General features: G+C 40.6%; 1 protein-coding gene across 3 annotated transcripts; it reads left to right on the forward strand.

The window, feature by feature from the left end:
* The first annotated feature begins 30 nt into the window (after window positions 1-30).
* nbr1a (NBR1 autophagy cargo receptor a) lies at window positions 31-12,378 on the forward strand. Of its 3 annotated transcripts, none has more exons than XM_046068211.1 (22): window positions 31-245; window positions 609-671; window positions 817-835; window positions 944-966; window positions 1,458-1,640; window positions 1,958-2,035; window positions 2,201-2,424; window positions 2,745-2,864; window positions 3,131-3,430; window positions 3,772-3,931; window positions 4,296-4,544; window positions 5,326-5,448; window positions 5,619-5,694; window positions 5,899-6,009; window positions 6,357-6,536; window positions 6,702-6,869; window positions 7,036-7,184; window positions 7,775-8,193; window positions 8,811-8,896; window positions 9,273-9,360; window positions 9,666-9,765; window positions 10,778-12,378. In XM_046068211.1, exons 1-22 carry the CDS (start codon window positions 144-146, stop codon window positions 10,964-10,966), a joined length of 3,210 nt encoding a protein of 1,069 aa, XP_045924167.1. In that variant the 5' UTR covers window positions 31-143; the 3' UTR covers window positions 10,967-12,378. The 3 variants fall into 3 exon arrangements, with proteins under 3 accessions (XP_045924167.1, XP_045924168.1, XP_045924166.1); XM_046068212.1 differs by having other exon boundaries at window positions 5,323-5,448; window positions 9,674-9,765; window positions 10,778-10,912; XM_046068210.1 differs by having other exon boundaries at window positions 32-245; window positions 5,323-5,448.
* The last annotated feature ends 2,182 nt before the right edge of the window (window positions 12,379-14,560 follow it).

Here is a 14,560-nt window from a genome sequence, read left to right on the forward strand (position 1 = left end):
TACTGCGGCTGCGCCAAAACGTCACCGTATTTTTCTAGACGCAGCTGACGATGTAAACAAGAGAAGACAGTCGAGGGCAACAGGGATCAAATAGGCCGGTGCTACCGCAAATGATAGCCATTATATACTCATAAACGGCTGACATGGGGCTGCCTGTTACTATTAAAGTCAACTTCCGGGGGAATGTGAAGAGATTTCTGGCTCAGGATTTGGACAAGTTGGAGTGGGAATCCGTTGAAGCCTGGGTAAGCTGCTGCTAGCAGAGCGTGTTGGCTAAACGCTGGCGCAGTTTGGTGAAAAGCAGGCCCAGACATGGCCTAGCCACGTAAACAATAGACCACCCTGAAGGACAGTCGATACTGTTGCGACAAACTGTGTACACAATGTGGTCATTCTTTTAAGCGAACTAGTGTGTAACAAAAAACGCAAGGAAACTGAGATCTGAACAGTTTGGTGTAATGCGTTTGTACAGTGGCTAGCTGTAGAGGTATTTCTCAACCTGCCATGTATGTTTTCCTAACACGTGTAAGGGGGGGGGGGGGGGTTAATATTTAATAAGAGGATCTTTGCTATGGATTTAATCTAAACTCTTTTGAATTATATTTCAGATCAAAGCATCTTTTGGGATCAACCACTTTCAAGCCAAATACTTTGATGAGGATAATGAAGAGGTAAGACTGTGTGTGTACGAATGTGTGCGATGCTGTAGAGCTGTAGTGTTTTTACATTTGTTCAAAATTATAAAGATGAAAGAAGTTTTGGTTGTGTTTAAGTTCATTCTGACTCATTCTGATCATTTCCCTCTTTTTGTTTCAGATTTGCATAAACAGTCAAGGTGAGAAAAATACTTTTTGTGTTTTTTTTAATATTCTGATTTATTTGAAGAAGAATATAAGCAAAAAACTGTCCAACGAAACTTACAGTTGATTTTGTTTTATTTCAGATGAATATGAAGAGGCAATCAAGGTACTGGTGCACTTCTGGATTTCTGTTGAATAGTTAAAACAGGATTACATTTAACACCACATAACACAAGTAAATGTCATTATAGAGGGATAAGAGATCATGCAGAATATATAATTCAAAATTCAGTCAAGTTTCACTGCATCAATGAAAATAGAAAAGAAAATACTTCTTATTACACGACTGTTACTCTGTGTACATGACACAATATGATAGGACTTCATGCATTATACTGACACGATGACCTTAAAGACATAATCACCTTACAAATATGTACTTGTTCCAGTTTAGCAGCAGTCATATAGTTGCACAGAAACACAAAGCAAAACAAAAACCAAAAATATATAAATGACAAAAGTTTATATTTTTCAAAAGTCACGTGATAGTAATATGTTACATTGTTTTCTTGAATATGTCAACTTGTTACACCTGTCCTATGCATATTTTTATGTCAGTCTCCTGTGGTATGTGTTTCATGCTTATTTTCCGTACAGAGTGCTGAGAAGCAGGGGAACCAGTTGCACATGAACGTGTACAAGATGAAAGGGCAGGCCTGTGGAGGCCCACTGAAGACAGAGGTGAAGGAGCTGAAAGGAGACCTCCGGCCTGCTCCTCCTTATCCTTCAAGGGTCAAAACTGTGGACAAAGGCACACAGGTCACCCCAGAGCGAGAAGCTGTAAGGAACCAATTGGAATTTTCTCTCCTTTTTCTCCACTTTCATCTTCTTATACACTCTCACATGTCCAGTGTTCACTGTTTTTTTAGCATTGATAAGCTACAGTAAATGTATATTCTTGAACACATACTTGCGTCAGTGTCTGCAACTGTTTATTGGCTCTTGTGATATCATTTCTGAAATAATTTCTAAATGGTTGTAGCCTGAAATCAATTTATCTTCAGGTCACATAACATTCTAGGACATAGGGGAAACTAATAATGATAATTAAACTTGGATACATAGCTTTGATGCAAGTCGCATGTATTTCAATACAGGTCACAGTAAAAGACAGCAAGGGAAACAAACCAGAAGATGAGCCACCTCCCATGTGGTTTAGATCATACATGGAGAAGGTAAGATCTAAAGGTTTCTTCTACGTTTTCTACGTTTTCTTTTTGTCTCAAACAATCCATGTAACCTTTAACCATTTATGTTTGATGCCTAATTATTAATGTTGTGTCTAAATTAAAGGTCGTGTTTAGCTTTTACTAACATAAATCAAACTCTTCTTTTCATAGTTTAAAGATGAGGTGGTGAAAGAGGTAGTGGAAAGGATGTGCAATGATTTTTCTGGCCAGTGTTGTACCCACAAATCATTTGATGGGCCCCCTGAGGCCATTGGGGCCAGTGGCGGCCCTACAGCACCCAGACCAGGCCCCTCCACCTCAAATGGATCCCTTGGCTACACCCCAAACTGCAGCAGCTGCAACAAACTCACATCTGAAGGAGCCTACAAGTGCAGGTAGACATGAGACCCATTCTAGGATAATAAGTAGTTTGAGGGAAATGGGTAACTAGGTGGCATATGTAAGTGGGGACAGTTAAATTTCCAAATACAGAATTTGAGTAAGCATTGCACACATTTTACAAAATCAGAAAATCTTTCGCCTGCAGTTGGGGTTCTTTAAACATGCCACACACAAACTTTTAAAGATCCTTTAGACTGTTGTCCCTTTTACGAGTTTGTTCTCTCTATGACTTGCTTTTTGTCACATGTTCTGTGTTCTGTAAGCAACTTTATGAGTATCCATATTGATGTACGTGTTGGCTTTTCTCTGCCAGCGTTTGCCCGTCCTGCATCCTGTGTGAGATGTGCAGGCATAGCCATGATCCTAGCCACAACCTCGTGAGAACCAAGACACCTCTCTCCATCCCTGAGCATGGCATGTCAGGAGAGTTGAGGTAAACCCCCAAGACTGAGGATAAATCTTCCCACCTCTTGAAACATAAAGACATTTTTACTTACAGCAGTGCTAGCCCTTTTTGCTATCACTTCTACATTATTGGAGGAAAACATAAATATAAATGGATGCAAAACAGGATTGCAAAAAGTGTTTTAGCAGCTAGATTACTGTAAATGATGAATTGTGAGTGTGTATGTGTTTTGTTCTTGGAAATAAACATTTGATAGTCAACAAATAGGTGTTCCTGATGACATTTTAAACCAGGTTCCCAAGGCGAGGAGACAGGACAGTGCGCAAGGCTGAGCGACAGCGCCTCAAAGCTGAAAGGAGGCAGCTAAGAGCTGAAGTGAAGGAAATCAAGAAGAAACTGAGACTGGAGAAGAGGGGGCTGCAGTGGAGTGGGCCCTCTACCTCAGGCAGAGCCAACCTGACAAACATGGCCTCAGCGTCCACCCAGGTCCCAGCCCTGCCCCCCCCTGCTGCCTCAGAAACAGCCTCAGGTCCAGCCCCAACCCATGGTCCCATCCCTGCCCCGGTCCCTGATCCCCAGGCCTCCAGTCCAGAGTAAGCGCCGCCTCGGAAGGGCGTCCGACAGTGCTGGGTGCCTCAAATCCAGCATGGATGCAATAAAGTCTTTTTTCCAAGAAAAGAAATCAAAATATGCCATCTTTGTAATCTAGTCTGTATGAGTGTATCGCTGGCTGCTCTGGGGTGGTGGAAAATGTTGGAACTACCTCAATGTGAAAACTGCTGCTGCTGCTTCATAGATTTTCTAAGAAAAATTGCTTTTGAGCTGCAAAAAAAAAATCTGGGCTCCTGCTTTTTTGATTCGTAGAGAACAAAAGAGATGGGTATTATAAGAAACCAGGGCTATTTTCAACAATGCTCTGTACACTTGAAACTAGGGGTCCTGGGGTCTCGCACACGTCCTTGGTGCCAACTATGGCTGCGTTGTTTCTGGATGAAAATCTGCCGGACGGCACCCGTCTGGAGCCTGATACCAAGTTCATCAAATACTGGAAGATGAGGAACTCGGGCACTATCAACTGGACCTCAGAGACTAAGGTACCCCTCCCACCCTTCCAGAGGACAGACTCCACTCTCTCTTTGTCCCCTTGCTTCACTTCCACTTTGACTCCCCATTCGGCTCATTGCCTACTACTTATCCACTAACACCAGCTAAAATTTCTTACCTAGCCTATTACAACTAATGCCCTTTTTGTCTGAGATGTTTATTATTTGAATTCAGTTGAATCTGTGTCGTGGTTTAAGTTAAGTCTTTGTCATTGTACGAATGCGCGCGTGTATCCCTCACTTGAGCGTGAATTATTTTTCTGCTGTGTGACTTTGGTTGCATGCTCTTGTCTTTGTGCTTTTTCGCATGTGTATTCCTATTTTGTGTTTTGTGTATGTGTGTGCGTGCACCCAGCTAGTGTTCATGTGGGGAAACCTCGGCCTGGCGTCAGAGGAGAAGAGGGAGGTGCCGGCCCCAATGCTGCTGCCCGGACAAGTGGGAGTGGTCAGTGTGGCCTTTGTTTCTCCTGTGATGGAGGGGACGTACACCTCCCACTGGCGGCTGGCGCACTGCGGGTGTCAGTTTGGCCCGCGTATCTGGTGCAGCATCGTGGTCGACCCTGGTGACGGTCGCAACGCACTCGGGCATCAGAGCAAACGACTGGCAAGTCTGCTATCCAATGACACCCTGTACAGCTGCAGTGAAACATCAACTGTTGACTTGTGCATCTAGATTATAGCATTATTGGTGCTACCCGAGTGTCAGTGATGGAAAGTAACTAAGTACATTTACTCAAGTAATGTAAAATTTTGACATTACTTTACTTGAGAATATTTATTATTATTATTATTATTCATAAATTTAGCAGTTTTTACTCTACGACATTTATTTGACAGCTATAGGTACTAGTTACTTTACAGATTTTACATAAAAAACATTTGATATGCTTATAAAATATAGCACATTGTTAAAATTCAACCAGTGGTTGCTGACTATTTGTTTTTTTATTTACTTGCTGATAATACTTCTTTTGCATGTAGGTCTTTTTTCAGGACTTTTCTTATAGTATTTTTACATTGTACTTTTATAAAGTAAAATATCTGAGTACTTCTTCCACCATAAATGCCTGATATTTTACTTACTTATTCATCAATTAAATTATTTCAGATTAAAAGTCCAAAATGAATGTGGCAGAATTAGACAGTTGCACTCATGGTACTCTTGGTTCCAGGGTAATAATGGAAACATTTTATGTAAACATGAATGTTTGTGATTAAGATTTGAAGAAACAGATAATCCAGAATAATAATGGTATCCTTAAGTTCATAGGGACACTATACTTGTGCAATAATTTAACAGTTAAATACTTAATAACTTAAAGGGGCATCTTTGAATGCACACTGTGGCCATACTAATGATGCCATTCTTGTGTGTGCTTAAGAAGGAGGAGGTGAGGCCAGTGGAGAAGGAGAAGGAGGTAAGAACCAAGGACAGCGGCCCTGGCCTGTCTGTAGACCTGAACCATGAAGACTACTACTTCCCCTCAGTTGACCTGCTGACTGCACAGGTGCACACTCCGAAAGCTCTGGCATTCAGCTACTTAAAACATGTTTGAATTTACTTTCAGTCAATGCTCCTTTTGCTTTGCTTCATCTCATTGTTGCTCGTATGCTAAACGACCCAACCAAGCCTAATTAATGAGCAGCATTGATTCTCCCTGCTTCTCTTCTTTTTTAGGATCTACTGTCATTTGAGTTGCTGGATATAAATATTGTGCAAGAGTTGGAGAAGGTTCCTAACAACACTCCTGTGGGTAAGCAACACTGGAGAAGTGGATTTAACAGTAGCTGTGAGACAGTTATTCCTTTCCTTATGTAACTTCCTTTCCTTCCGAAATAGCTTTGGCTTTTGTAGGAACACTTATGGCTACACTTCTTACTAAAAGTTTATCTTGACTATGTCAGGGCTATATCATATCATATTTATTATCACAATAACACTTTGCTTAATGTTGTAGATTTGACACCCTGCATATCCCCTCTGCCCCATGATGCACCAGTGTTGGAGAAGGCCATCCCTTCAGAGATAAAAGAGGACACAGAGGTCACAGGGGTCAGAAAACTCTTTGGTAAGTTAACTTCTTCAAGCCTATTACTGTTAAGTGAACTCTCACTTATTTTACACATTCGAGTTTGTTGACAAGTCTTTTGTGGCTCTAGAGGGAGCTGCACGAAATTGCCTCAGGTCATGCCACATTAGCCACTACTAGCATAACACATCCGATTCTCCTGGAGAACTGTCAATGGTCGAGTTGTATTATGGGTAAAGGAGACACCATATTTTGTGGAAGAATAATATAATGGCTCTGGTTTTGTTGCACTGATTATGATCATTTTGTCTTTATTGTCCAATGTTCTAGAAGTGCAATCCTAACTCAGTGGATTACTCTTTTAATATTTGTTGTTTTCTGACTAGGAGTGAAACTGAGGCAGCAGAGGGAGCTGCTGGAGCCTGTGACCCAGGAAGAGGACAGGGAGGAGGAGATCAGCGGAGCCCAGTTCCTCTGTGAGACGGTCATCCGCTCCCTCACCTTGGAGGAAGCCCCTGATCATAGACCCCTGCGCAGAGCCCTGCACAGCAGCCACAAACCGCAGGGTAAGAAGCCACTATACCTCCCTAAATCACACTGTATCATTCTGTACTGTTACCAAAATCGTCTAACAAACATATCTTCAGAAATACAGTATAATTGTTTTGTGTTTAAAGGTTGCTGTATAAGGAGGTACTCAGACTTTGTTCTTTATTCCATAAAAAATCAAGTTGTTTCCCGGGGGCCCAGCTTTTGCTTCGAGAGAGCTGTAGAGGTTGAGAAGACAGAGACGGTGCAAGAAGGGAATGAGGAGATCAGTCCCTTTAGAGTTGAGAGTTCAGCTCTGTATCCCAGTGCAGTTCTCAACCAGATCACTGGGGAAGAGAAGATAAGGCCAGGTTAGCGAATGACTGTTTTTTTTCCAATTCCGCTTCTGATTTTCTTCATTTTTCCCTCATTACATTGACAAATGTTTCAAGAAACACAAGCTCTGCTTTATTATTTATGTCACTGAGCCTCGCTTTGCAGTCAGGTGCTCATGTTGGTGTTTTCTTCATTTATAAGTTCTTCTGCTGGAACCAGCGAATGAAAACCTGCACACCAGTTCCCATCATGATAAAGACCAAGAGGTCACGGTCTTGGATGACATGCAGAACATGAGGGATATCCAAGAGAAAGAGGAGGATGGAACCAAAGGAGAAGACTGGGAGGAGGTGAGGTTTTAACCTTTTTATACAAACACTTACATTTTTAAGGATTTTAAAAGAGAAACTGCAGATCATAAATTATTAGGATGTTGATTCTTAGAGGGAAGAGAAGAAGTCAAAACCTTAAAGAGTAAATGTATGCAACACAAGCAGTGTAGTAGCCCATCCATGCCCGGCTGAAATTTTGTAATTTTAACCAGGTCAAGATTATAATGTAGGATTCTTTATTCAGTACTAACAACATTAATGTCCATTTCTGTCAGCTGTTAAAACCTATGAAACCTGAAATCCTTGATATTGCAAGAAATTTCTTTATGGTTGTTAATCTCCCAAAAAAACATGTATCTCTAGAATGCCACTTTTATATGAGCTTAGAAAAACAGCCCTTTTTAGCTTAGCTTTGCATTTTTCATGAAACAGTTGGGTTTGTAAATGGTTTATTTTGCTTAAAATATCAACCCAACTCAACCCATTCCGATTATTAGGGAAAAAAACTAAATCACCAAATTTTGAGATACATGGTTTTCACTAGACAGCATTTCCAAATTTTCCAGTGTAGTCTATAACTGTCACCATTTTCTCCTCCTGTGTCTCAGGTCAGCAGCCAGACCTCCTCAGTCTCCTCCTGCGACGATTACATCATTGTCCTCCCAGACTGCTTTGACACCAGCCGGCCTCTGGGCGAGTCCATGTACAGCTCCGCCATGTCGCAGCCTGACGCTGCTGTTGTGACCTCAGACGATCAAGATGTACAGCAGGAGGAAGAGGAAGACTCCAACTCCGAGCCAGGCACGGTGGCATCACTGGAAGAAAGGCAGGACAGGACTGAGGTGGAAGACGATGAGGATTCACCTGTGGACACAAGGCCGCCACCTGTTCCTCCCATCCACAGCAGTGTGAACCAGATGCTGTGTGCCTCCCAAACCCTGGACGCTGTGACACTCACCCCTGAAGTGGTGCCACCACCAGTACTGCCTGACCCCCTGGTTCCCACACCAGCCCTCTACTCACCCAGGTTAGATGGGAGCTCAAACAAAATGCCCCTCTATGGTTCAGAAATCTGTAGCACCTATTAGAAAAACATTTCCATATGTCTGACCTGTGATATTATAGATATTACAGATATTTTAGATACATATGTATTATGCAGGTTGAGGTTTGTCCATTTATTCGGTTTAAGGGTTAGGTTGTTATGTCCTTATAAATACTATATATAAATTATAAAAGTAGTAGAGCAATTTTAACTGGATTTCTGCCAGATTTTATTTTCTCATGCTTAAAAATGTTTTCTGTTTCCTGCTAAAATGATCGAATATCAATACACATAGTGAAATGTTCCAAATATTGGGTAAGAATCCGTATGAAAGCTAAGTATTATGTTAATTGATATTTAGCATGAAAACATAAGGGTCAGATGAGGGTTCTCTTGCAGTGAGAACAGCTAGGAATATGGTTTTGGTAACAGAATGTGAGGAGCAAAATGTAGAAAGAAATGCATTAGAGCTGCAGATTTTTTAACTTTTTCATATTTTACAAACAAAAACAAAAACTGATTGGATTTGGAATTTTAATAAAACCTAGAAATGATTCCTATCTATTTTAATTTGTATCTTTATTTACCGTATGTTTCAGGTCTGAGGCACTGTACCTGGCTGAGGACCCCAGTCCTCCAGCCTGTGAGACATATGAGCCACAACAACCAAGGGTCCACCTAAATGGTGAATTTTACTATTTCATCACTGGATATAAATACATTACGGTATCCTACATTCATCCATCCTACATTCTAGTGTTTTCGAGGGGTCACTCTGAGCTGCTGGAATAAATAAGTATATAAATATGTACCGTGATTTGTTTAACTCCAGTTTTGCGTCACAGCCTCCCTTTTTTGACCTGAAATAGCAGTTAAAGACTTTTAGGAGCTGTTGGCTCTGTTGTGGTGAGAAAGGAAACATATTTCACTGTTTGTTGAAAGACAGGAAGAGAGATCAGGATTTGTTTCTTCAGCAAAATGCTCTGTTCCTCCTTTAATGTTATGTGCGTGTGTGTGTGTGTGTGTGTGTGTGTTATTTCCCTTTTTTATCTGTTCTGCAGTATCATCTGGTCTGTCAAGATCAGCAGGCTCAGCATCCAGTGCCTTTGAGACGTATAACCCCAGACCCAGCAACGCTTTGCAGCCAAGGTGCAATACAACAAAGAGTAAAACCTGAAATGATTCACTGTTGTGAAGGAGATTCCTGCACTGCAGTTTCTCTTTTGTGTTGACTGCATTTACCTGTCACCATCATTGTTTTGTGTAAAAACATTATCTCATAACTTGTAACAATCAGTCTGTATAATGTGTGACATAAAGCAATGTGATGCACTTCTTAAGTTGCATTTCTGATAACTATGTGCTTTTTGTTAAAGCAAGTCAAACTGGAACACATTGTTCTCTGCAATACTGTTATGTAACCCAGTGTAACCACATCCTTGTCTTTATACAAGGGGCCAAGGAGGCATCACAGAGGGACTCGTCAAGGGGGCCCTATCTGTGGCAGCGTCTGCTTATAAAGCTCTCTTTACTGGACCAAACTGTTCAATACAGGTACATCACACAGCAACTCATGTCTCTACATTTATCAGATTTAGCCAACATGCATAGCAAAACTATATTACAAGTACAGTGGCAGCATTAAGGGTCATTCCAGTATTTTTAAACTTGGGCCTTAAGTTACATATTTTGGGGTTTAAATAATAGGTACAAAAGGTTTAGGAATTGGTCCAGTAATGCAGCAATGACTGCAGCGTAATCCATAGGAGGCAATTACGCTGCCTTCAAAAGTAGATCCACCAAAAGTGCTTGTTTTTGTTACTGACAAGCTGTTTGCTTCTAAGCACAGCATACCTTCCAGCCACAGCAGGAAGCTGTTTCCAGCAAAAAAAGCTCTTGTGAACCCACTACATGCTACTTGCTCATCTCCAAACAGCAGACAAAGTTAGCGAGTAGGTGGTGAACGTAGTGGAACATTTTAGCAGCTGAAGATCCAGGTATTTCCCTCAGGAGATCAGAGCTCAAAGAAAAGTGAATGTATGTGGTTTCCAATGAACGATAGTGTTGCTCTGTGTCAGCTGGATGTGTAAAACGGTAACTGTTTGCTAATAAGTTTGTAGTAACAGCTGTAAATCTGCTGTAAACAATGTGACTGTCAGAAGAACCTGCTGATAATCATAAAATTTAATATAATGAGGGTAGAAAAGATCTGAAGAATATATCAATTTTTGTGAGTAGCCACTAGCTTTGAGTTTGTTATACAGGAAATTAAGTGCTCTGTTGCAACCCAATTGTGTCAACAAGGTAAACTTAGTGCTTCAAATAGAGCTGCCAACAAGTTCCATTAACCAAATTAACCTACTTTGGGGATTTGAAAGAATTGTGAGATGCAGGGTACTGATATTACGGGTAAAGTTCAGGTACTTGAAAATGTGAATATGCATCATCAACCGATCAGACCAGTAGTGGCTTGAAACATCACTTTGGACAGACAATAACATACACCTTCTCCTCTGCATTTACCTTCATCTCACCCATCTCTGTTTTGCTCCTCTCCCTCCTCCAGCGGGGCATTGACCCAGCCACCAGACAAGACCCTTCCATGATGGCGATGCTGCTGGAAATGGGCTTCAGAGACCAGCGGCTCAACCAGCGGCTGCTGAGGAAGCACGGCTACAGCCTGCTGCACACTGTCAATGAGCTGGTGCAGATGGCCGAGGACCGCCAGAACAAAGCTGTCAACACTCAGCACTGAGAGAGGGAAAGCTATGGGTTACCGCGAGGCTGTAAAAGAGTCATAGGAAAGGATTTATTTGGCTTTTAAACGTAACGATATTTAGATTATGACCTGTGGCTCTCTCTCTGACTTTGAATTATTTAAAGAAAAGATGAGGAAAACCTATTTATGATTCCTGCAATTGATGATTTTCCAAAGGGTGGATACTTTATTTGGACCAAGAGTAATGATAATAAGACAACAACATGAAGCAAAAATGAAAGAGTAGCATTTATTTCTTAAACACTGTTGATTAGAGTGAAAGGAATGACTGGCTTCTCTTGCCTTTGCCTTTAATTTAGCTTCAACATTTTGATTAAATTAACACACTTGTAAATTATTATGAATAGTGTTTAAATGCCTTGTTTACCTGGGCCATAGAGCCCTGCGTGTTGGTGGAAAGGAGCAGGAGCTGTAGTTTTGACAGGACAAAAGTGTGTATTTCAGCTCTTCATCTTAGTGTTTTGTGTGGCTGTCGTCGCTGCTTCCTCTGCGCTGAAAAATAAATAGGGCTTGGCTAGATTCTTCTCACAAATAGAGCGGTGGAAATAAATATTGTTGATTGTCATAAAAGGTAGAAATGTTCTGTGAAGCCAGCTCTCATTTGGGACAGTGCTACTGAAGCTACATGGATATTCTGGGTGTTGAGGGCCAGCAGTCTAGTCGTCAGAACAACAGATATTTAAGACTTTTCTCTATTATCGTAGTGAAATCTGCCTAAACAATGCAATCTTTTTCTGTATCAGAGTACTGTTATTTTAGACGTTGACATGTGGAATGTATACAAAACTGTCCGAATGGATCACTGTTCGGACTCAGATGTTTTCTACTGCTTTTTAGGAGACCCCTGCATGACAGGTAGAGGCTTTAGAGGTGAGTCGTGTCCTCGTGGTCTTAGCACAGTCACAGTGGAAAATGTCCGCTTTGCGTCATCGTATAACACCCCTGCCTGCATTTTTACGTGTCTTCATTCAGCCACCAACTGAAACCTAGAAACAGTCATTTATCACTAATCCAAGCTAAGATGTCTCTAACAACACATTCCTCAATCTCATAGTGGAACCAAGTATATTTTCTTTCCTTACATCAACTTTATGGAAAATGATTATTAGTTTACTGAAATATGGTGATTTGTGGCACGAGTGTGCAGATCTAAGTTAATGTACGCCTCTGTTTGAGTTATTCCTCCTGTGTGTGTTTGTGTGATTGGGGATTTTTTTAACCATATTTTCTTATGCTGATGATTGTCTATGTTTTAAAGAATCATGCTTTAGAGAATAATTCTGAATATATCTACTGCTGTATGCTTGTCAAATTATTCTTCTGTCACAGAGTGTATACATTAAATACCCTTTTACTGTCAATCCGCCAATAAACGATTTGCACATCTCCACCGTCTCTCTGTCTGAATGTACTGTAGGTCATGACTAATTGCACACACTGTATGTCTTACATACTGCACATTCTTCACTAGGTTAACTTGATGTTTTAGAAAGTACAGAGGTTCCATACATTAGAGCGTACTGCTTATACTGCAGTTCTGACATGTATGAGTTTGGGTTTAACATTTTAATTGTATAGTAGGCTAAAGTACAATGTCAACTAAGACAGAATTATTACATAGTCTCAAGACCGTATCCTGTAGAGGAGTTTTTGGAAATATGCTTATTTGCTTTCTGGCAGAGAATTGATAAGACTGATACCACTAACATATGTAGAGTCATTTTTAAGTGATAGCCATTTTGCATAGCTTAGCACAAAGGCTGGAAACGAGGGGAAACGCCTAACCTGGATCTTTAAAGCTGTGTAAAGTGATGAGTGAGCTTTAATGATGGTGGGTGTATTTTAGAACTTTGGAGAGAGGCAGGCTAGCTGTATCCTCCAGTCTTATTGCTAAGCTGTTAATCTAAAGTTACACTACTGTCTTTTTTCATACTCAACACACACTAAGAGTGGTATCAATCTTCTCATCTCACTCTCATCAAAAAAGCAATAGCTATAGCCTATTTCCAAAACTGTTGAACTATTCCTTAAACACTACTTTAGCTTAGTTTTAGCCAAATCCTCCACAATGTTTGGACAACTATGAGTGAGTTCATTGCATATGAAGCACCATTCAAGGTGTAAATTCAAATGGTCAGAGTGAAATCTAGTAGGTCTTTCGTCTCTGGTTTTGAAAACCACTAGGTTTCTGTTTTTTCCCCCACAAATACCTCCACAGAAAAGGTGGCGAGTAAATTGTGACTTCACAATGAAAAGGTTTAATATTGTAACAGCTAATCAGAAAGTAACAGCATATTGTATATTGTACTGAGTGCTTGTCAATGTGTGTGTGCTATGGAAGAACGGGGAACAGATACTGGTTTCCTTTTTCACCTTGAGCTGTTTAGATAGCAAAGCTCATGTGTGAATGTAGGGCCAATAAGAAATGGTCATGCCAGACTTTCTTTTAGATCTATGTGACAGCCAAGCAGCTCCCATGGATTATGTAAGTTTTGTTTTTCTCTTCACTATAGAGTGTTAGGACAGGAGGGTCAAACACTGTTACCAGCTCATACTTTGTGCTGTTTTGACTTTACATTAAGAATTTAATACATGATCTAACACTCAGATGAAAACAGGTGGATGCATATCTCGGCAGTTAGAAAAAATGCATCCACCTTCTAAGTTTGTTTTCAGACACTTGAGGGTCAAACACAGTTGCCAGCTCATACTTTGTGACGTTTGACTTGACATTAAGCTCCGTTAAGACAACAGGTGCATACAAATCTCGGCAGGTAGCCCACAACATCTGTTCTGCCAAATAATGCATCCACCTCTCAAGTTCCTGTTCAGACACTTGGCTTTGCACATTGCGGTTATCACCACATAGGCTAATTTTTATTTGGTTTGGCTGAAAGTATGAGTTTCATAGGCTACATTTAATAATGACGCTACGCTGAAATAGCCTTCCAGTCAATGCAGCTATACTAAGTTACCTAATTATGCATTTAGCCTTTAATCGTTACCCCTTAACACTCAGTAGGCTACTAAAAGGTCACTTGTAATCAAACTGTGATAGGAATCTGACGGTGTTATTGATTCTGACAGAGTCAATTTGACAGCCGATATTCATTTTTCCACATTTAAAAACCAAATTTTAGGATAACAGTCTGAAATAGGCTACTTAAAAATAAAATATTGATCAAGAACAGATAGGGACTACTTCACTCTCAGAAATATTGAGAGATGAATCAAGGAAAGCTCGCATATTTCAGGGCAATCCTATCAAGAACTGTTTCTTCCAGACAACGAAGTGTAATTAAATAGGCCTATTGATGAACATTCATTAAATAGACTATTGAATCATGTGGGCCTATAAACATGGATGAACCCCACAAAGAATATTATATCTCTCGTCCTGGCACTTCCATATATTCCTTCGGCCACTAGAGGGCATTGCCACTTGGATGCAATCATTTCTTCATTAGACATCTGCTGGGAAAAAAATGCTGTCGTTTTTCTAAGGAGCTGCATAAATAATTAATCTGCATGTACACACTGCTGTGTACTTAATGGGAACGTGGAAGTGTC

The sequence above is a fragment of the Micropterus dolomieu genome, linkage group LG14 (genome assembly GCF_021292245.1).
Source record: "Micropterus dolomieu isolate WLL.071019.BEF.003 ecotype Adirondacks linkage group LG14, ASM2129224v1, whole genome shotgun sequence".
Classification (NCBI taxonomy): Eukaryota; Metazoa; Chordata; class Actinopteri; order Centrarchiformes; family Centrarchidae; genus Micropterus; species Micropterus dolomieu.